This window comes from Ascidiella aspersa, chromosome 5, assembly GCF_963924565.1.
Source record: "Ascidiella aspersa chromosome 5, kaAscAspe10.2, whole genome shotgun sequence".
Lineage (NCBI taxonomy): Eukaryota > Metazoa > Chordata > Ascidiacea > Phlebobranchia > Ascidiidae > Ascidiella > Ascidiella aspersa.
In genome coordinates, this window is record NC_139451.1 from 25188404 (window position 1) to 25210134 (window position 21731).

The window sequence follows — 21731 nt, forward strand, 5'->3', positions numbered from 1 at the left end:
GCAGCTATTTGAAATGCCAATCATGTTTGTAGTTTCAAAAAAATAAAAATAAAGATCGTGGAAAATTTTAAATGTTAACAATTTTAAATTGAACAGGTTGATGAATTTGTTAAATAACAATGATAAATAACTTTATGCTACATATTTTTTTTACTTTTCAGGGAGGAGCAGCATATTACTTGATGATAATTAGAAAACCCGAACCATTGCCACCAAAAACTTTCCCTGTGGTAAGAAAAGTTTGAATATCGTAAAATCAAAATATCGTAAATTAAAAAAGCAGACTCGTATTTGCTTTTTTGTGATTCGGGAAAGTTTCGGAAGTAATTACCTTATTAAAGCAGCCATACACACAACAACTGTTATCTAATTGCTATCCAGGCTCCCGTTGTTCTATGAAACCTGTGACGTTAATCAAAACCACGATTTTTGAAGAGCTAGATCATATTTCAATAAAAATATCAAAGCCATAATAATCGATAAAATCGGCATTTCCCAATTTATGGACGTTTCAGCAATAACTCATGCCATTATCAGTGTAAAAATCAAGTGAAGATAAAAGCGATAAAACATAAAAAGAAAGTAAAAAGGGACAAAAAATAGCAGCGAAAAAAGGCGATGTATGGGTCAGTGCGTACCGCTAGGTATTAAAAAGATATAAGGGTGCCGAGGTACCATCTATATTTGGTTCTGGTTTGTGATATTATGGCTTTTATATTTTTATTAAAATTACTAAAAAAAACGTGTATTGTGTTCCATAGATCGTACTTATTGTACACCTATGTCTATAAATGTTTAATTAAGCGAATGGAAACACTACTGAAGATTCCGTTTAATGTTTTGCAGTGACTGTATGCAGTAGGTGAGTAGGGAATAGTGTATTTTTGCTTTTTTTACTTCACGTATTTTAGTATAGTTAAATGGCCACCAAATGCAGCCCGCATGACGCATGTGTATTGCCTGGTGTTATTCATTAGTCATTACTAATTTCTTTTTTACAGGATGACGATTCGGCTTTTGAGTACTTGCCTCCTGGTAAAGCACTGGTTAAGGCCGCCACCATACTCTTTATTCCACTGCAGTGTTCCGTGAATGCTGGAAAAGAAGCCAAGATAGGCGACATTCCATTGGGAGCATTGGTATGGCACTCTGAAATCTCCAAATTAATGTCTATTTTTTTTTCATTTATAAAGGGATTTAAAAAAAAATCAACCCGCAAGTAGGGGATAGTGTCTGAGACTTGAGTTGTTTTGCCTTACGTGTTTTCTTTGTTACCACCGTTAGTTAAAGCAACAAACCTTATACGTTGAGCACACGCTGTTTATTTTCGATTGATTTGCGTCATGTATGCAGTTTTAGGCAATGTCAGGTTGTGCGTTGAAATCTTACGACAGCCTTTGCTCTAGGAGCGACCAATGCCTTGATTACATGACTTACTACTTACCCCAGCTAGACTAACCGATGTTTTCTAAATCAGGGGTCGGCAACCTTTTTTTGCAATGCGGACTGGTTTAAAACTAAAAAAATTGTCGCGGACCGGCCTTAAAAAAAACAAATGTCAAGTAACGGAAATTTATTACAACTTTTTTTAGGTTGTTTTGCGTAGATGTTCCCATCTGGGAATTATTGAACCGAATGAAACCCGCAGGCGGCCGACCCGCCAAGCAATTTAACCCAGCCCCGGCCCATTTCAATAAAACGTACAGTTCGGGTTTAAATCAAAGGTTTAGTTGGGCAACCCAGCTACGGACCGGTAGCAAGCTCCTCGCGGACCGACACCGGTCCGCAGACCGGCGGTTGCCGACCACTGCTCTAAATAAAGCGCGCAGTTTGCATTAATTTTTCATATGATTTTTTTAAATAACCAAAGGAAAACATAGCTAGTTAGGATATGACAGGTAGCGGTTTTAAAAGGATTTTGGTTCTGTTGCTGTTTATTTCGCCTACAGGGGTGGCCAACGCTTGATTCTATGCACCATTTATTTACTTCTTGGTCAGATGCGCACACAAATTTTCAGATGCCCCTTACTCACAATTATGCGATGTCTAGATTTAATTTCATCCCAGTATAAGTCAGGAAGTCGAACCGTTTTACTTTTCCGCTCCGGATTGGATCGGGCTTAACGAATTTTATATATTTATAACTTCCGGTTCTGGTCCAATTTAATCTGCGCTAAACCCAAAACAGCGGGAATAAATTTACAGAATAATTATTGAATTGTAACTCGTAATTGATTTAAGTTCCATGAAGTATTAGAAGAACAACCAGCTAATTTATTAAAACTTCAAATTTTTAACAGTAAAACTCATTTCCATCTATAAGGAACTTAACCCTATAACTGCTGAATTCTTTTTCGCTAAATCTTAAGTTTTGACTGGGTGCTGCTTTATGACTTCTCCTGCAAAAGTCTTAGAAGATAGGCAATAAGTTTCTCTGGAAAAGTTGTTCCTCTTGAATTTGTCTACAAGTTGGGTGAACAAATTTGTTGATGACGTCATCACAAAATTGATGACGTCACTTTGAAATGTATTTTTATGAAAAAAACAACTTTTAAACATAAATTTTCAAAAGTCTTAACGCGTGTTGTGCCTTGAGACTAAAAACTGTTTTTTTTTTGTATTATCTCTTGAGTGTTTGTAATCCATTTGTAATCGTACAGTGGGCGCATGTGCTATAGGTTGGCCGCCCCTGGCCGTTATAGTTTATTAACATAACACTTTCCAAGCCTGATTGTTTTGTTTAGTTTTTTAGTGCCTTTCAGCGAGCTGGCTTGAAATTGCAAAACTCCTACATACTAAATCAACAAATATTACCCAACAACACATTGCTGGTAACTATATTTTATCTTGTTTAAAGCGACATTTGTTTAATTAATCTACATTGTTTCAACTTCAAAAAAATTCCCAACAATTCGAAAATCAATAGTATATTCTGTAAATATGCTGTTGCTACCAGGCATAGTACACTAAAAATAAGTTTCTTTTAGGGCTGCGGAGTCGCACTCGGAACTCGAGGAGTCGGTTTGTTTTGCTGGAGTCGGTCTCGGGACTCGAGTAAAACCACGTAAAAATACCCGAGTCCTGAGTCCGACGTGCACATGCGCAGTACCTAATTTTTAGACTGATATGGCCGCCAACTGGAAATTGTAAAGGTGGAATAGCATATGGTGGAATATTTTCCAACCATATTGTAAGTAAATGAATTATACGACACCCCAAAAAGTGAATTTGCTGAATATCCAATTTTTGATTTACGTAAATTGATGAAACAAAGACAGTACAAGCGCAGTCGGACTCTACGAAGTCGCACATTTGACCGGAGTCGGACTCGAGACTCGGGAGTCGGACTAGGGGTTATTTTTTTGGCCGGAGTCGGACTCGGGTTATTTTTAACCAACTCCGCAGCCCTGATTTCTGTTATATATTTTTTTGTCCAACGTTTCGACTAACTATTCAGAAAGCTTTCCCTGATGAAGACGGAAGAACTTATTGTTAGTGTAGTGTATTCTGTAATCTGTTTGTGAAAATTAAAAGACTAATTTCAACGGTAATTTGGCTGTTTTGTCGTTATAGGGAAAGGGGGTTGTAGATTTAAACCTGTATGGAACTTTTCCTATCCTGCTATGGTACGGCATGGACTATTTGGACAACACGATGTCAATTGAAAGACAAATGTACATTTTCATCAGGGATATCATAATGGTGAATATGGGCAACAATGCTCATCCAGTCAATTGCAACTGCACGTCCAACGAAATAAACGGTAAATTGTGTAAAAACGACAGCACTTCGCTATCTTTCTAAACGTATCTCGACTCGATTTTATTTGCATAGGTCGACCAAACTAAACAATTTTATTTGTTTCGTGCAGGGAGTAGAACCGAACCGGAACTTAATAAACCGGTTATGGGCGTTTTTTTCCAGAAACATAACCGAACCCGAACTGTTTTTTGTAAGATTTTAAGGAGCCGAACCAGAAATCAACCGAATGTTTTAAATTGACCTTTACCGAATCCGTTTAAAAAGCGGTTTATTTCCGCATGACGTCACATCTTGTATTTTACAGAGTCATATAAAAAACAAAAATAATTATGATTATAATCATTAAATAAAACGTTTTTTTTTTCAGATATTTTAATAACGAGTTGCTTGTTTTTTAATACTTCACGAAACTTAGATTAAATACGAGTTACAAATTAATTATGAAACATGAACATACATGTGTGTTTACAACTGAAATCTAGCCCTTCTGAAGCTGTTTTTTGATCAACGACTACGGCTTACATATCATTAGTATACTCAAAGCCATTGCAGACTCTACACCGAATCTGTCGATCAATGATGCAAGCAGGGCAGACTTGCTCAAGCAAGCATTTGGTGTATGGTTGTTTCTCGACTCGTTCCCTTCTGAGCCTGCATAGCTCAGTTGGTAGAGCGACGGTCCCGGCTTGACCGGAGGTGGTGAGTTCGAACCTCACTGCAGGCTAGTTGTTTTTCTAGTCTGCCCTGCTTGCATCATTGATCGACAGATTCGGTGTTGAGTCTGCAATGGCTTTCGGTATACAAGTTAATAATTAATTATTCTCCACACTTCTAGACTCACATTTTTAGGTTTAACGCAACTTATATTGTATCCAAACCAAAACTTTAAAAATTGGTTTGAAAACAATTTTAGTCGAACCGGAGATGAACCGGAACATTTAAAATGCCCCGAACCAAAACCGGAACTGAATCCTTGAATCCGAACGAACATGGCGCAATTTTGTTTTGCAGTATTAAAAGGAGAATTTTAAATACAACATTTTTATAACACATTGTAGTACATTTTGATCTTCTGGTAGATTTCATCCCCATAAAAAAGTTCGAAAAATACAACAGGCACAGGCACAAACGTACGCACAAAATACATATTAGACTGCACAGCTAAATTAGTGCACCTAATTAATCATGTAAAAATTCCACACGAAAAAAAAACATAAAACAGAAACATTGCGTTTATCTTATTTTAAAAGTGGGATAGGTGTTACTTACGATACCCAACTTAAAAATATTTGCGTAATCAGCAAAGATTACTGGATAATTTAGCTGACTTGATAATAAATTGCAAAGCCACAACCCACAATGTTTTTCATTTAGATTTTAGACAGTTAAATTTAGTTTTGGGATCATTGCAAAATCAATTATCAATATCGACCATAAAAATGATATCGATGAATTTGCAGTTGCAACCATGTTATCGACTCCGAACCTAAAATATCGAAAATCCATGTCCGATACTGCCAACATCCCACAAACCTTACGTCGGGTCTCAGCTCCCATATTTTGATCAAACAGTTCCATCATGGAGACGAACCGTTTGACTTTTCAGGCTCAAAGTACCTTTTCAGAATCCGGTTCAGTTCCGGTTCCGGTTTCGGTTTCGAGCAATAGAAAAAAAAATAATAGAAATAAAAAGTATAATCTTTGAATTATAAGTCATTAATTTAAATTAGTTTTACGTGACGTATTTTTTTTAATTACGGAACGTATTAGAAAAATAGCTTATTATTCAAATATCTGAAAAATAAAAAATCCACGTTTTATTTTTAAATCAATATTTATAGTTTTTCATAAAAGTTCGAACATGGCGTAACTTGACTCTGTAAAATATAAGTTGTGACGTCATGCTGACGTGAACCGCTTTCATTTACAGGTTTGGGTTCAGTTAAGGTTTAGGTCCTCTCAAATCATTCGGTTCAGTTCCATTTCGGCTCCTTAAAATCTTACAAAAAAACGGTTCAGGTTCGGTTACGGTTTGGAAAAAATTAACCCAAAAGTTCCGGTTCGACGCCCTGCTTTTCATCGCAGAAATGTTTTTTCCATTAAAAGGCCAACCGCAATTCACTAAGCAGATCGGAGCGCTTTTCCAAGAGTACGTAAAGCAGCAAGCCCCGCAAAACGCCGACCCTCGTTTGAAAGGCTTCATCCGGCGAGAATATCAAAAAATGGTTCGGTGAACGCTTTATGCCGTCGACTCGTTACAGTTCTAAGCCCGGTCGGGCATTGCCGCTACACAGTGGATAATATCAGAGGTCTGGAGCTGGCAATTTTCCTGTCGCCATGTGTATAATCATTAGAGGCCGACCGATATCACGTTTTTAGACCAATACCTATTCCAGATTCTTTTACAATTTTGTCAACCGATACCGTTTTTTATATATACCTAGGAAATGTTCAAAACTTAAATTAATTGAAACTAATAACGTTTTAGTTTATATACCTTTATTAATTGTTAAACTATTATTTTGCATATTACCTTGACGTGTGATGCTAAAACCGATTTTTTTTTATCAAAAATAGGTAAGTTGTTTCTTGTACAGGAAAATTATATCATATTTTCGTACTAAAATATCGGCCTACATTTAGCGATACCGATATATCGGTAGAAATCAAATCTCGGCAAACCGAGATATCGGTTTATCTCTAATAGTCATCCTGTTCGCAGCGCTTCGCAAACTCGTTTTTTATTTGAGAAAAAAAAATCCCAGCACCCTTACTACAAAAACAATTCAGATATAATTACTGTAACAACACTGCCGACCAGGCAATATTAACATACCACAATGCTATCAGTTTTTTAATGGACGGTGTGTATTCAAGCTTATTTTATTGACGAATAGGTTATTTTCTCAATTTTTAAAAAGTTTCTCGATACACATAAAAATCTCCGAGGTATACATGTTGAGAATTACTGTTTCGACGTAATGTTGGAAGTTACTTTTTATCTGGCAAAGAAAACGACTCTTAATCTTTATCGTTTTCAAGTGGAGAATAAAGCAATTGGCATTTTTTTTGTCGCTTATCAATGTATTTGATAGTATCGTTATGCCTTGAAGGAGCTTAATGGATTTAATGACCCCCATTTCGAAAATGGTTGTTTTTTTACCTGTACAATGAGTTTAAGTAATATAGTAGGTTGAAACTACATTTTTGCCATTGAGCGTAATTGACAACTTACAAAAGTGCGGTTTTAACGATGTGCAAATTATTTAAAAATACAAACGAATTGTCCGATTTTTTTCTGTAAAAATCTACAGGCGATAATTTATCTACCTGTTTTTTTCGTAAAATTTTGTTCATAATTCTAAAATTTCTATGAACGAACATGCAGTAAAAAGTATTTAACTTATAGACAGTAACAAAATTCGTACATTTTAATTTCATTCAAACCACCCAAATATTAACAAACCAATTTATCTTTGTTTTTTGTCCCTTATCGACTTATTTGTGAATGTTGCGTTATCGTTTGTGTTTAACAATAAAAATTATGTCTTAAATTGCTGTTCTGTTTCCTCAACGAAGTTCAGTCGTTTGGCTCCAAAGTTGCTAAATTCTGATTAAAATTTTTATAAATACACCATAAACGATGCTCTTTAGCTAAGAACGCAAAAATACTCACGACAGAATAAGACATAAATCGTTTAAATAAGATCTAAACATGTCGGAATAAAACCTAAATTCCTAAGAGTTTAGCCTAATGGCGAAAATAACGTCTGAAACTGTTGGGAGAGGGTATTGGGCGTTTGGGGGATATCGGTCTAAAATCAGCCGTTTGGAGTTTTTTTAAACAACGAGAAAGATATATTTTATATACTTAGGCCTATATAGGAAGCACTTGGGCTACAAGCGGTGGTAAAAATAGTTTTTACAGTTGCTTTCTGTAATATCTCTCACATGTGAGACTAACTGTATGCTGGGGCGGACACTAGCCCTAAGGCCGAAAAAAGAAAAATATCAACGTAAAACGCATTTCGCAATAAGACTAAAACTTAATTGTTGTAATAACGTCTTGTTCGCAATAAGATCTGGACCCGTTGGAATAAGACCTAAATGGTCAGAATCAGGCTTAAACAACGTTTTACCTAACCCCAACCTTAAGTAGCCTATGTATCAATTTCATATTGTCATTTTTTTTCTACCAATCTCAGCATATCAACATTATTGGCCGTTGAGAGTCAGTTTATTTCAGGTTTAGAAGGCAATACCGGTCTTTATCCATACATGATTTCACATAATCCCGTCTAGCAATTTTTTTTTAAATTTCGAAAGATGATATCACAAACTTATGTTAAAATGTGAATTCATAGAAAGGTGTACTTTTTCGTCTCAAAGGTGGAACGCTTCGTTTAGCCTACGCAATAGTTTTAGTGGCAATTATCTATAATATAAATCTAGCTGGGCAAAGGTGTGCAGGCTACGTGTCATTGCAGAGGAAGATACAGGGTATTCTCGTTCCTGCTTTTGTTCAAGGCGTGGCTCTAAATTTGGCTCTTGGTCAGTTTGACCAACGCTGAAGTAGTATTTTGGGCCAACGGGGTCAACAACCAAGGTAAAACATTTCAGTACAAATCAAGGATTTTTTCGACACTCTGATATAATGACGTCACCACATTTCAGACACGCGCGGCGCTACATCGGCGTGCGGTTCTTGGCGACAGCTTTGAAATATGATCTTTTAAAATGCTTTTATTCAATCGCGATTAGGTCAGACGGACAAAGTCTTGTAGTTTTTAGCTAAGACAACACGCAGCGATGTAGTATGTTGCTACAAATCTGAACATTCGATCGTGCGTGAACAAAATCGAGGTTTAAACTTAAAGTTATTAATTTATTATAAAAAAGTATGGCGCTCTATCACTATTGTACGTATAGGTTTCTAAGAACCCGTTCAAGGTATGCCTGGTATTAGTCTGACAATCGCCGTTAGCGTTAGATAATATAACTTTTATTCTATTTGAGGGCAGTTTATATTTTTATTCTTGTTGAGGGGAGTTTAAGGTGTTAAAATAGTTACAGCAGTATTTCCACAAACTTTTTTATGTAATCTGTTTTTAATTGAACTATGTAAGTTTAATTACTTTGTCGAAGAACTATATATGTACGATAATTTAAACTTTTTAACAGTGTTGTAATGACTTAAATCAATGACTCGACTTTAGTGCACTTTAATCACTGTTTACGAATGACTTGACTTGAGTCTTTTGGATAAATGACTTAACTTGGAATTAAGCCATTGAGGCCACTGCTGGAAAGTACGGCAGATCTTGATGGGATCTCGCAGGTACACGGCCGAAAAAATCCGGGCGACCGGGTGCAACAAAGGTAAAAAAGAGCACTTTATGATTTTCAGATGCGCTTTGTATTGCATACATTGCACTGTAAACATATTCCGCACAAGCGTTTTACATATTTCGGGTGTAGTTCAGATTTTTTCAGGGTGCACTTTTAAAAGGTTGAAAAAATCTTGCGGGTGCACTTGTCATACTTTCCACAGTGGATTGAGGCAAGGAGTTACTCATCAGATGCTCATCAGACGAGTTTAACCAATTTTAATAGCTTATTGTTATCTTTTTATAACAGTGATTCTTAGAGTTGACTTGTGCTAATAAAGACTTGACCAGGGTTGACTTTGTAAACTAATGAGTTGGTTTGTGACTGGGACTTAATCAATCCAAAATTTGTTTAGAACCTTGCTTTTAGGACTTAAAAAAAAATAAATACTGTACTTTAGGCATGCATGATATACATTTCCATCCCGGCTTCAGGATTGCATATAAATTGCCACTTGCTTTTATACCAATTGTTTTAGGTGTTTGACAACAAAATGTTTTAAAAAAACTTTTTCCACCGTATTTTATTTGTATTTTGCTTGAATTCTTGCACTGAACTATAAAAATGAGTACTTTGGAAGAACCTCTGGCTCCAACTAACAACAACATTCGCCCACCTTCTAGAATGAGACGGGATAAATCAAGATCAAGCTCCAAATTGAAATGGAATAATGTTTCTACCCCGGCAGATGGTCCAGCGTAAGTTTACCCAGACTTTAAAAAAAACCTTTAATTTAGTCACAGATAATCCAGTCTGCATTCCATAGAATTTTTCAGAAATTTGTGTATTTTTAAGTTGTGCAATTAGTTTAAGTACATTTAATCTCATATTAAAAGGCCTGTTATTAGTTAGAATACTTGCTTTTACTTTTTATAGATTATAATTTTTAATATTTTATATATATCTAATTTTGGGGGAGAGAGGGCATATGATGATTTGAATGATAAAATCCTATTTTAAAACCAGGTTTGGATTTTTAACAAGTCTTGTTTTCTTTTTACAGTTATAGTAGATTTTACAAATTTACAACTTCACAACAATATTTATTGTTCAGACAAAATCCTAGTCTAAAGGTACAAGACTATGAACCAGGATTTGCCCTTCGCAAAATCGCCCTGCATTATGAGAAGAACGAAAATGAACAAGTCGCCAAATTGATCAACAACCTCTCCACAGAGACACTGAACAAAATTTATCCTGACTTTCCAATTGAAATGTTTATTGACGGAGTACCTCGTAGTCTCTGTATTATTCACAACTTATATTCAAGAGTATTTTTGGAGGTCAATAATAAACTTTATGTTTATTTTTTAAATATTTTTATAACCTAATTAGCAGTTTTGTTTATTTTAAATATTTTTACATTGTAATTAGCAGTTTTAACTTTAGACAGGTTATGGCTGCAAACTGGTTATTGCTGTAAGCAAACCTTTTGTTTGCAAACTAAGATACCTATAAAGTTTTTGGCAAATTACAAACCCTAGCTATAGTGTGATTCAAATCCTTGACAAAACCAATTCTGGCTATATCTCTATCTACTAAAGCAGGTTTACATTAGTGGCTTTGGAATTTTTTTTGAAGAATAAGTAATTTAATCATTTTTAGCTTTATGACTGAGGCAATAAGTTTGAATCACGATGCGATTTTTTAACCTTGCCTTAAATTTTCTAACCCTTACTGTAGATATAACACTTTGGCTGACCCCTATGTGGCCCAATTTGCAACTTCCAAACCCTATTGCAGGGCTCTTGCCAGACTGTGATCACCAGTTTTGGACTTTGAGTAATGCTAAAGTTATAACACTTTTAATGTGACAAAATATTTATAAAGAAGTTTTGTTTTTAAATCACCAGAACCCAAAAAACTTTCCTACAACAACTCTTCCCTTGAATAGCTTGATTATGCAGATTGTAAAGATGTATGCAAGAAGTTTATCAAAAGACCTTCCTAAACTTAATAACTGGGAAAGGCAAGAAGCTCAATGCAAGAATCTTTTGAAGGTGATTCATTTAAGTAAATTAAAAAGCATTAAATTGTTACATCATGTTAACAGTTTTCTGTTTTTTGATCTGATTTCACAAAAACATAATAAAATACATGTGCAGTATAATTAAAAATAATGTTTATAATCAGAAAACATTCATCAGTTTACCAACCTTCAAATAAATTTTGTATATATATATAAAATTGCAGATCATAGCCTGTGTTGACGGTGTTGCAATATTGAAAATGTTACGTCACCGAAGAAGGTGTCTCAATCGTGCACTGGAGGGCCTTGGAGAGCACGGAATGGTGGAGGTCGAAACAACTCCGATGGGAGAGGAGGAAATCAAAAGTGAACTTTTGCCAATGGCGCCGGCGCTCAGAGTGGAATTAGAGCGAATGATAACAAACTGTAAAAAGTCAATTCAAAAACTAAATCGGACAAATCGCAGTCTATCAGAACAAGATCCCGAATCGCCACAATCCCCTATGGAAAGGGTCCAGAGCATTTTTGCTACTATAGATGGTAATAAACCAGAGAAAAGCCCGCCGTCAGAATTACCGTCACATTGCAATCACCAGAGACTCATGCAGCTTTCCTCCACTAATATTCAGGTAGGTTTATTCGCAATAAAAAAATTGCTTATGATGATATCACTTCAGCTTTTTTTCTATCAGCGTTGATTTATTTTGATCGCGACGATTTGTACAGTCAGAGTGTTTCTGTTTATTTATGAAAAATGTTGTTCCTTTCACAGATATTTACAACCTACTTTTTCATTTGTCCAATGTATGATATTTTTCTTTCAAGGATCGCTTATACAAAAACAAAGCTGTCCTGAATGTTATTGAACCAACATTAAACTATGCTCAACTCCCAAGATTGGTCTCAGTTCTTCAAGTATGTTCATTAATTTGTTCACCCACTATTATTTCAGTAATTTTTCTACAAACGTTTGTTTGTATATCTATGTATCTAATTTTTCAGGAACGGATTGAAAAAGACAAAGATCTTCTTTTGACATTTTCTCAACTCCGAAAAGAGATTGCTTCAGTTCCTGGCGATGCTAAACTGGCTCCCTCGTTAAACCATTATTCACAAGCATTTGGTTCTGTTATAGAAGTTTTAAAGGTTACTGCTGGCAAAATATTTTTTATAGAGAAATGTATTTTAAATATTGTTTTAAAATGTGTAAAAATAAACACACATATGCAATTGTAAAATTGTTCTTTCCGGCATATTTTATATTTAAATTATTGCAAAAAAGATTGCCTGAGTTGGTGATCGGAACAATGGTACTTTTATAAAATTTCGCTGGAAGAACAATTTTACAATTTAAACAGTGCCTGGCAGAAACACATTCATGTTAATGCAATGTTTTCATTTTCTGACTGTTGTTAGTTTGACAAGGTGTCACTAATACTAATAAAATATAATAAAGAACTCATTTAAATTTTACAACAAAACTATAATTTTACACTATTTATTCTTTATTAAAACACATGATTTTTTTAGGAGTTTGTTCCAGACGACCCTGGAACACCGGAAACCTATTCAACGGGGGAATTTCGAAGTGAGAGTGGATCCAATCAGAGTCCAACAAAATCATCTTTAGCTTCTCCAAGCCACAATGGTTAGTTGTGTAAATTAAATAAGAAATGTAGTAAGAATATCGAAGGCCATACAAAAGTAGGTATCATTTTGAACATTAGAAATGAAATAAGAGATATTCGAAACATACAAAATGCTATACTTGCTTTTATGCCATGGGCTTTGATATTCTTACTACATCTAACCAAAATCTCCAGAAATTATTCTCCAAAATAAGATACGCTGTCTTTAAAATATAAAAATGTAAAACTTACATGTCTACTGCCATGTAGGCTAAATATAACAGATAATAAGCTGCACCTCTATTCCAATAAATATTCGACGAAACGTTTTTGTCACCTTTAAACAAAAATCTTAAACTTTTTTTTTTAAATAATCAAACGCGAATTGTAAAAAAATTCAACCATTTTTAATGAAAGTTTTGCTGCTATATCTTTCAATGGAATATCCCCAACCTGAAATTACCCTTGAAATTACAAGCCACCTTGCCTTACCCTTTCATTAAAACGCTACACCATTATTACCAGTGCACTGTAATTTTCATTTAATGATTGGACGCCATTGCTTTAAAAATATATAAATATTTTCCCATATGTACAAGGCTTTTTGCTATATATATACACACTGCTGTAAAAATCCCTTTGGAAAATTTTGAGAGTAGTTTTAATGATATAAACTTGTCATATCACTGAGCAAATTAAACATGTTTTGAAATACAGATACAGATCTGTTTTAACACATTTTTGTTATGTAGCAATTTTTAAACCAAGCACCCATAATTGCCCCAAAAGACCAAATAGATAGACATGTATGATAATGAGGGCTTGGTAAAAAATAGGCTTAGCCAAAATGAAGTTTTGTGTCTTTGCGAATAGTAAACTTTTAAAACCAGAAAACAACTAACTGCTCTGTGGTGATTCAGATTGGTGGCTGATGGTACTTTAACCTCAATTTATTGAGTGAAATAAAAAAGCACCGCACTTAAATTAGGAGCAGAGAATAGAGTCTTATTAAAGGGCCTTGCCTGGTGGCAGCACTCAAAGACACTTGAAATATTAGATTTAGAGGCACAAGTCCTGTTGTTCTGCCATTAGCTGAATGTATCAGCGATTTTAAGTATTTGTTTAGTAAACCAGCGTGCCATTGAAGCTCTGACGTCAAAACCCACCATGACCCTGGGCTAGGCCTGGCACTTTCAATTTATGTTGTGAAGTGCTTAGTCTATCCAACACAAGAAATTAATAAACATTGAAAGAATATTTTTCCAAAAACCACCTAAATATATTTTGAAAGAAATATTTTTTTTATATAATATTTTCGTTTTAGGTTTTGAATTCGAGGGATAATGGTAAAATTGGGTTTACCTTTTGTTGTGTAACTACCTAAATACACTAAACTCTTTACCTTTTTTTAAAAACATTACACATTTTTTTATCTGCTTATATGTATCACAATTGTGTTGAAAAAATTACCCTAATAACAAGTGTTTGCAGCAATTTCAACTATTGTATTGATTAAAACAAATTGTTAAACGACAAATTAACTTCTAGATAAAATAAAACATAAGATACAAAGGCGATTGCACCAGAAATTATGTAGAGGATTTACTCTGGTTCCCATACGCTGTGATAAAAATAAGTTGGCGCCACGGAATTGCCCGTTGTGTCATAACAAAACCACATTACATTGTCACAAAGCACCGCACGTTGAATCATCCCTAACAGCAGAGTAAAAACTTTGTGACCTCTGCCTGGCAGATTCCACGACCCTAAGGGGATCAATTATGTCCCAACATTCTTACCTAACTCAGATATTCAAGACACAGCCACAATGGCTTTTTGTGTGCCTACTCTGAAATCAGATAGCCACATCATTGTTTGGGCACTTCTTACAAGTTTAAATGGACGCTACTGGGGTGCTTTGAACAGGAATGCTTGGCTGCTCGGTGGACAAAGAAAAAAATTAGTCAATTGTCATAACAGATTAAAATCGCTGTAGTGGCGTGTGCTGATATCGAAAGAATATCTCCCCTTTGTCTTATTTGATGTCAGATCTTTGCTAAGCTGTTTTAGTTGGTTGTGTTTGGGTTAATGTCTTTAATGGTTTTAGATGTTGTTTGACACCAAGAAAACCATATATACTGATTTTAGGTTTTAATATAAACATTTTAAATTCCCAAAGGATAAATAATGTAATCATTTAATCATTTTCCAATTTCCATAAAATTAAAATGTATAAGGGGAGTAAAATAAATTGTTTGTCTGCAATGAATTACAATATTTACATTTTGCGTTGACTACAGTTCACTAAAACCACAAGCCTAAAAAAGATAGCACAGGCTGCTGTTTAGTCATCAGCAAGCACTTAAACATACTTTCACTGTAACCTGTCGGTTTATTTATTTGAGTGGCATTTGTAAAGGCTGTGGAATGTGGGACGTGTTTCAAGTTGTTGTAACAATTCCAGGGAGGTTTCTTTGCAACATATTTTCGGCACATCTTGGCACTATAAATTTTCAGATTGGGTTAAATTAACATATTTAAAACATATCAACATTTTTAATAGCTCTACACTTTTTGCAGTAATTTAGAATAAATAGAACCAAAGTTCTTAAACAAGGGCACATCCAGTTAATAGTTTTTAAATTAGCCTATAGTTCAAATTTTTATTTTTATATGTTAGCCCACTGGTGCATATTTGACAGGTTAAAATACTTTAATGTCCTCGTGGCCAGCCTTATTCTGAACAATGTGACCAATCATAATGGCAATATAAACATGACTTCTTTGTTGCATGAATAACACAGACGGAAGTGTGGTGTGTAGAGGAGCAAAACACACTTTTTTTCTGTCCTATGTTATTGTTGAAGACCACTGTTGAAATGTTAAGAAACTGTTTAACATAGTTATCTTCAAATAATTATTTTTGTTAACCTAATTATTTTGTTAACATAATTGTGATAAATTTGGATTCTATCTTTTTGGAAAAAATAGGACATAAACAGACACAGAATCTTTAAAATACTTTTTTAAATAGTTAAACATTCACAATACTCAGTCTCATTCAAAGCTTTAAAGAACGGTCAGCCAAAGACTATAGCAAGATGTGCCAAAGTTAGGTGTAATAGATATAAAGTTAACATCGCTTTAACGATTTAAAACTGGAAAATTCTCTTGACCGTTTATCCAAAGTAAACAGAGTTTAACGGCCCTATATTTGCATTGCGTACTAGGGCAAACAATAAATGTTCTACTTGCGTCAGTCAACGCAAAATAGGCCTACGTCACTGCATTTACTTTAATGTTCGAGGTACTTTGTTGCTCACTACTATCAATATTTTTCTGGCTTTTATTACATAAATGACGTCAGCTTGAAGAGAAATTTTTAAAAACCCTTGATTAAAAAGTTGTCAATAGCCTATCAATTTTCCCTTATTCATGTTAATAACCTTTAAAATAGTATTGTAGCCTTGTTTTGTATTAGTTGACTTGTTAGGTGGAAAATAAATTCAAACTTTTATGACCAAGGTTCGGCTGATTTTGATTTGGAGGAAAGGAAACGAACTTCTGCTTCTGATTCATCTCCGGGTAATTCATAAAAATTTTATCATATTACATTACCATGCTTAATAACACTTGTTTAAATGTATTTTATACTTTTAAGAATTAGACTTTTTTTTAAATGTACCTTATCATGATGTGTATATGTTATTTCAGCATTGTAATTGTAGTTTTAAGTTTGACATAGGGATGTCCAATATTATCTGATTAAAACGGATACCTAATACTTATTAGTAAAATCTGTTTTTTTTCCGATACTAGAACATTGGGAGACGTACTGATCTGTTACCAAATTAACATGTACATTGGATTAATGGTCACAATAAGACGCAGCCTTTTCTACCTTGAATTGTAAAATATTTTAATAATAGTACAAAAAATATTAACAACTAAAAGTATCTAAATTTTTTAACCATAAAGAAAATTTGGGCCTAATATAGTAATGGCGTCATTAGGTTTTAGATCCTACAGCAGTTCACTTTATTTTAGGTATCTGGTACAATAAGAATAAAATATCAAGTATCAAGCATACGTAGTTTGATATTTATCAAAAATTAGTCTACGACAGTCTGTAGCACTTTTTTTAATTCTTAAAGGAAATTTTTGTTTTCAGAAAGCACAAGCGGTACGGCTATCGTAAGGACTCCCAGACGTTCGCAAAGTTTTGAGGCAGTGGCAACTTTGCGAAAAGAATGCGACCGCTTGAGGCATGAGCTGCATCGATCACAAAAAGCAGCTGAAAAACTAAAGCAAAGAGAAAAGGAACTGGTGGGAAGGTCAGTGTCTACCAAAAACTCAATTTTGTGTCATTTTGTTTGTATACCTTAAATTTGTTTTCTTCTTTTTGTGTATTTGGCTTTAGGGGTTATTTTGGTTTTAATTCACTCAAGCCTTTCATTGTTTTTATTTAAACAATATGTTGTCTATTTTTAAGACAAAATTAAATTTCTGTAAGCTATAAAGCTGATTAAATGATTCAAATTGAAAAAAGGTACAAAAATGCTTTGATATATATATATATAATAGATTGTTTATTAAAAATCGTTAAAAAATTGCATAAAACACCAAATCGTTATGGTACTCTTCAAATTTACTTTATATGAACAGACTATCAAGGCAGGCACAAAGATCGTTTGATGGCGGCAGCGAAAGTTTCGAGGAAATCACTGATGGTTTCATCAGACCAAGTGAGCTCGCGAGAAACTTCCGGAACCTTTACAGCGATGGGAGATTACAAGCCTTGGATGCACTTGACGAATCGTGGACCAGCGGAGAAAACGACACCGTCAAGTCCAAGCTTTTGTTTTCTGTTATGGTGGTAAGAGAATTATTTTGTTTTTGCTTTATGAAATGGACCCATCTTCAAGATGTGCAGTATTTTGAAGTTTTCGTTTTGTGTTTTTGATGGGGATGTGTTGTATACCTACTTCCCAACTTACACATTAACTTATTTGTTATTTGTTTGGCGTAATTGTATACTTAACTGTTTAATTATTATAATTATCTAATTCGAAAACAGTCACAACTTATGCTGGACAAAACTGTCAATAATATCACCCTGAAAATAAATAACTATAAGTTTAGAACAGGGGTTCTTAAACTTTTTTTACCGCGGACCCCTAAAATTTTTTTTGGCCTCGCGTGGACCACAATAATCACTTTTTTTTTAAATGACGTCATGAATTTACGTCAAAATACAAATAGACTTCATAAGTCTGCTGATTTTGGTCCAAAAATGTAAAAGTGAAATGGAGTCTTCATGCATTCAGTGCAATACCGTTTTTTTTTTAATTAAACTGTTTTTTTTTTATGGGCCCCAGTTTAAGAACCCCTGGTTTAGAAGCTTTTGCATAGGTATATGACATACACACACTTACAATCTTACATCTTATAGTATTTTTACACTAATAATATTTAGCACTATTGTTAGCTGTCTTTTGATTTATTTATTTTGTGGTTTAATTATGTAATCAAATAACTGGGTGAAACTTTTAACCCTAATAAAAATAGCACAGTTAAGTTTTGATGACCAACAGTTATTACCATCAGCAAAAACATGGAACTGATTGCTCAAAAAAAAAATTTTCTTAGTTATTTTACTTTCAATTTTTTATCAATTTTTCATTCCCTAAGTATCTAATCCTATAGTACAGTGGTTTTAAAAACTTATCAACCCTCACGGCGGCTTAATGTCTTCAAATTTGCTTTTATGTTATATTAAACGTAATATCATGTCTGTAAAAAACCAAGGTCATGCAGGAACTTAATGCCCAATATGAAAAAAGGTTGAAAAGCATTGCAAAAGACCTAAACAAAAAAATACGCAATAGAGTATGGCAGTGAAAACCGCAACAACAAATTTCACGTGCTTTCACGGCGCTTCTGGCAAAGTCTTTTTTTGTTGTTTTCAAAACTTTCTCACTCATTTTTGTAATTTGTATCAATTTTTTATTCCTCAAGATTTAAGGCCATTTGGTTGGGGTTTCGAATCCTTCCACAAGCTAACATGGTCTTGCTTGCACAGATGTCCTTCTTGGGCAATTTTATTTTATTTATTTTTCAATACTCCTGGTAGTATCGAGTTTGAATATTGTTAAAATATTTTTCAGTTGAGCTTCCGATCGGCGTCAGATACATTGGACAAGATTCGCCATCAGCTGCGTGAGATAATGTGCGCATCGCGGGTTCTCGCCGACCCTAAGAAAGAACTGGTTGTAAACGAGGTGGAGAATTCATTTAACTCCTACCTTAGAAGAACAACGCAAAACTACGACATATCAGAGAATGTGGAGGTAGGTGTGATAAGGATAGAAGAATTTTTCCTTGCTGGAAGTGTTTTTTGCTATTAAATAAGTTTTAAGCTACTTAAGGTCAATTCAGTAATAGTCAGTAACTGACACTAACTATAGGTAGATATTTTATTTGACCATAGTCTTCGGTGATGATTGTACTTTTTGTACCTAAGTAAAATATTTTCAACTAGATGACTTCACCTACCTGTCCTTTCAAATTGCAAAAATGTAACAAAAAGGACAATTATGAATAAGGCTCAAATTTGATCATAGAAATTAACTGGTATTGTCTACATATTTTGACGTTATATATCACTGGTCCTTCATTTCTGTGCTCTTGTGAATCCGAGACCACGAGGTTATTTAGGAAAATTTTGTGTCGTCTTACATCCCTGACGGAGATACTTTGTGGAGTAAAGTTGACGAGCCAAAATACATTAACTCGGTGCAACCAATCTTTAAAATACTACTATTTTATTACAAATTTGCAGCTAGTATTTGTAATTATGTAATACCATGTTCCTAAAAATAATGTTTTCTAGTCAGGGCTTCTGTTCAAATGTAAATCAAGCGCAACTACAAAACATTAGTTTAAATGATATCTCTGCGTAAGGTTAATTTTGAATATATTCAATTAAGGTAGTTTAGTGACTCAAAGTAGGCTTAGTTGGCGACAACTCTATATACAATATACATACCAACTTTTTAAATAAGCTAGGGCAAAAAATGTGTAACATATGTAAAACGTTTTTCTAAAATGTCGTGTTTTTAAATAGCCCACCAACTTTTGTTTTTTAGGATGTGTTGGAACAAATTTGCCAGGCTCTCTACGACCGGCCGGGCCTCGCGCAATCAGCAGCATTCCGTTCCTACATACAAGAGTGCGTTCAGCTCTCGTGGTCAATCGCTGTCCAAACCCCTCCGCTCTTGCTAGAGTACGATGCAACATCTTACGAGGAACACAAGCACGACCGTTTCCACACGTCTGACCGAGCTTCCGACCTCATTGTGTCCTACCTATGGCCTTCACTGCTGGAAAAACAGTCCGGCAAATGTGTGGCAAAGGGCATCGTCATTACGGGTGTCTGATCACATCGAGCGTTTTGGACCTGCATTACAAACAACCAGATCTGCTTCACGTTTAATGTGCCCTGTCACATCAGATTGCTTCTTATCGGATTTGGCGAAAAGGCACGAACTATAGCTTAGTTGCTTTAAACAAATACAATACTGTTAGTGATTATTGTATGCTTGAAAAAACTTCTAAACGACTTGCTGAAATGTCGGTCTGTGTGCCTGCAGCAAAGTTTGTTTGGTAAAACGTTTTTTTTTAGGTTGGGTTCTTAAAATGTAGTAAATGTTCTAAAAATGTATTACTTGTAGTTACATTTGTATAGCTTTTTAAATATATATTTTGTGCTTATTTTTTTAAATCAATTATTATGTTCTATATTTATTTACATGACAAGGGACCTATAAATCTATCATTGCCAGTTATCTCACAACCCCTTTTAGGATGTTTTTTATATAAAAAATGCTTAAAAAATTTAGGCATAAAAGAATGCTAAATGTTCTTTTAGGTTTCAGTCACTAAAATGCCACAGCACAACTAAAAATGTAAAATTAAATAAAGGATATATTTAATTGCGTTTAAATCGCATCTCCCAAAAAGGAACGGTATATATAATTTTCATATTGTTATTTTTAGTTTTATTCTTTACTTAGGTAGACATAATTTTGGGTTATCGCAAGTCCCAAGGAAAAGATTTTAAAGAAAAGTAAAAGTTAACAGTTGATTTTGTTGCATACTTTGTTGTGGAGATTATCGTACTGTAGTGACTCTCAAGTGTAACAATTTTTTTCCAACAACCTCTTAAAACTTTCTGTCTTGAACTATTTTCCTAAAGCGTACCATCTGTATTCTATTGTTGACTTCTTCAAATCGCTTAACAGGGTATAATAAAGTTTATTTAACGGACACAATTACCGTTTAATCAATTATTATCTATCTATAAATTATTAACACTTGGGTGATCACAGTTAACATTGTACCTATTTCTGAGTCTCTGGGCGTGAATGACCTGTGTTGTATTTATATAAGAAACTTGAAGTGCTTCTTATCAACTTTGCTAATTATCACAAACCTTTTGAGTATATTGTTCTTAAAGTACTATTTAGGTACGCGCCGAAATTGATTTCAATGTATATCATCTTGTACTAGTACTGTAAGCCAGCCAAGTCATTAATAAAGAAAGCCAAACAATGGAAAACAAGTGTTAAACTCATAAAAATGGTAAAACGCTCGTGTTTTGAGTGGTATTTTGCATATTTGTTGGGTTTAATGATTGACTGAAAACACCTAATTTAACTAAAATGTATTCAATTAGGTCACCCTTTGCGTAAATAACTCCAATCACGTAATTTTTCCTCAAATCACAAGTCAAGTCAAGTCATTGCGACACTGTGTTTTACTCAACATTGTTGACACGTCATATTTTTGAACGAAACATGCTTCAATAAAGTTTTACCAGTTGACCGTTACTAAACTTTTAAGGCTTGATTAAACAGGACTCAATAAATTATTTTTTTATATTTTTTACCACATTGTCTCTCACTGTTTGCACTTCTGTGTTT

At 34.3% G+C, this 21731-nt stretch overlaps 1 protein-coding gene across 1 annotated transcript; it reads left to right on the top strand.

The window, feature by feature from the left end:
• Positions 1–9642: 9642 nt before the first annotated feature.
• On the top strand, positions 9643–20591 carry LOC146145585 (uncharacterized). The gene is made up of 12 exons (XM_083389766.1): positions 9643–9848; positions 10205–10433; positions 11004–11150; positions 11344–11748; positions 11945–12034; positions 12122–12265; positions 12650–12767; positions 16273–16332; positions 16919–17081; positions 17413–17623; positions 18915–19097; positions 19896–20591. Exons 1-12 carry the CDS (start codon positions 9715–9717, stop codon positions 20184–20186), a joined length of 2175 nt encoding a protein of 724 aa, XP_083245892.1. The 5' UTR covers positions 9643–9714; the 3' UTR covers positions 20187–20591.
• Positions 20592–21731: the final 1140 nt, after the last annotated feature.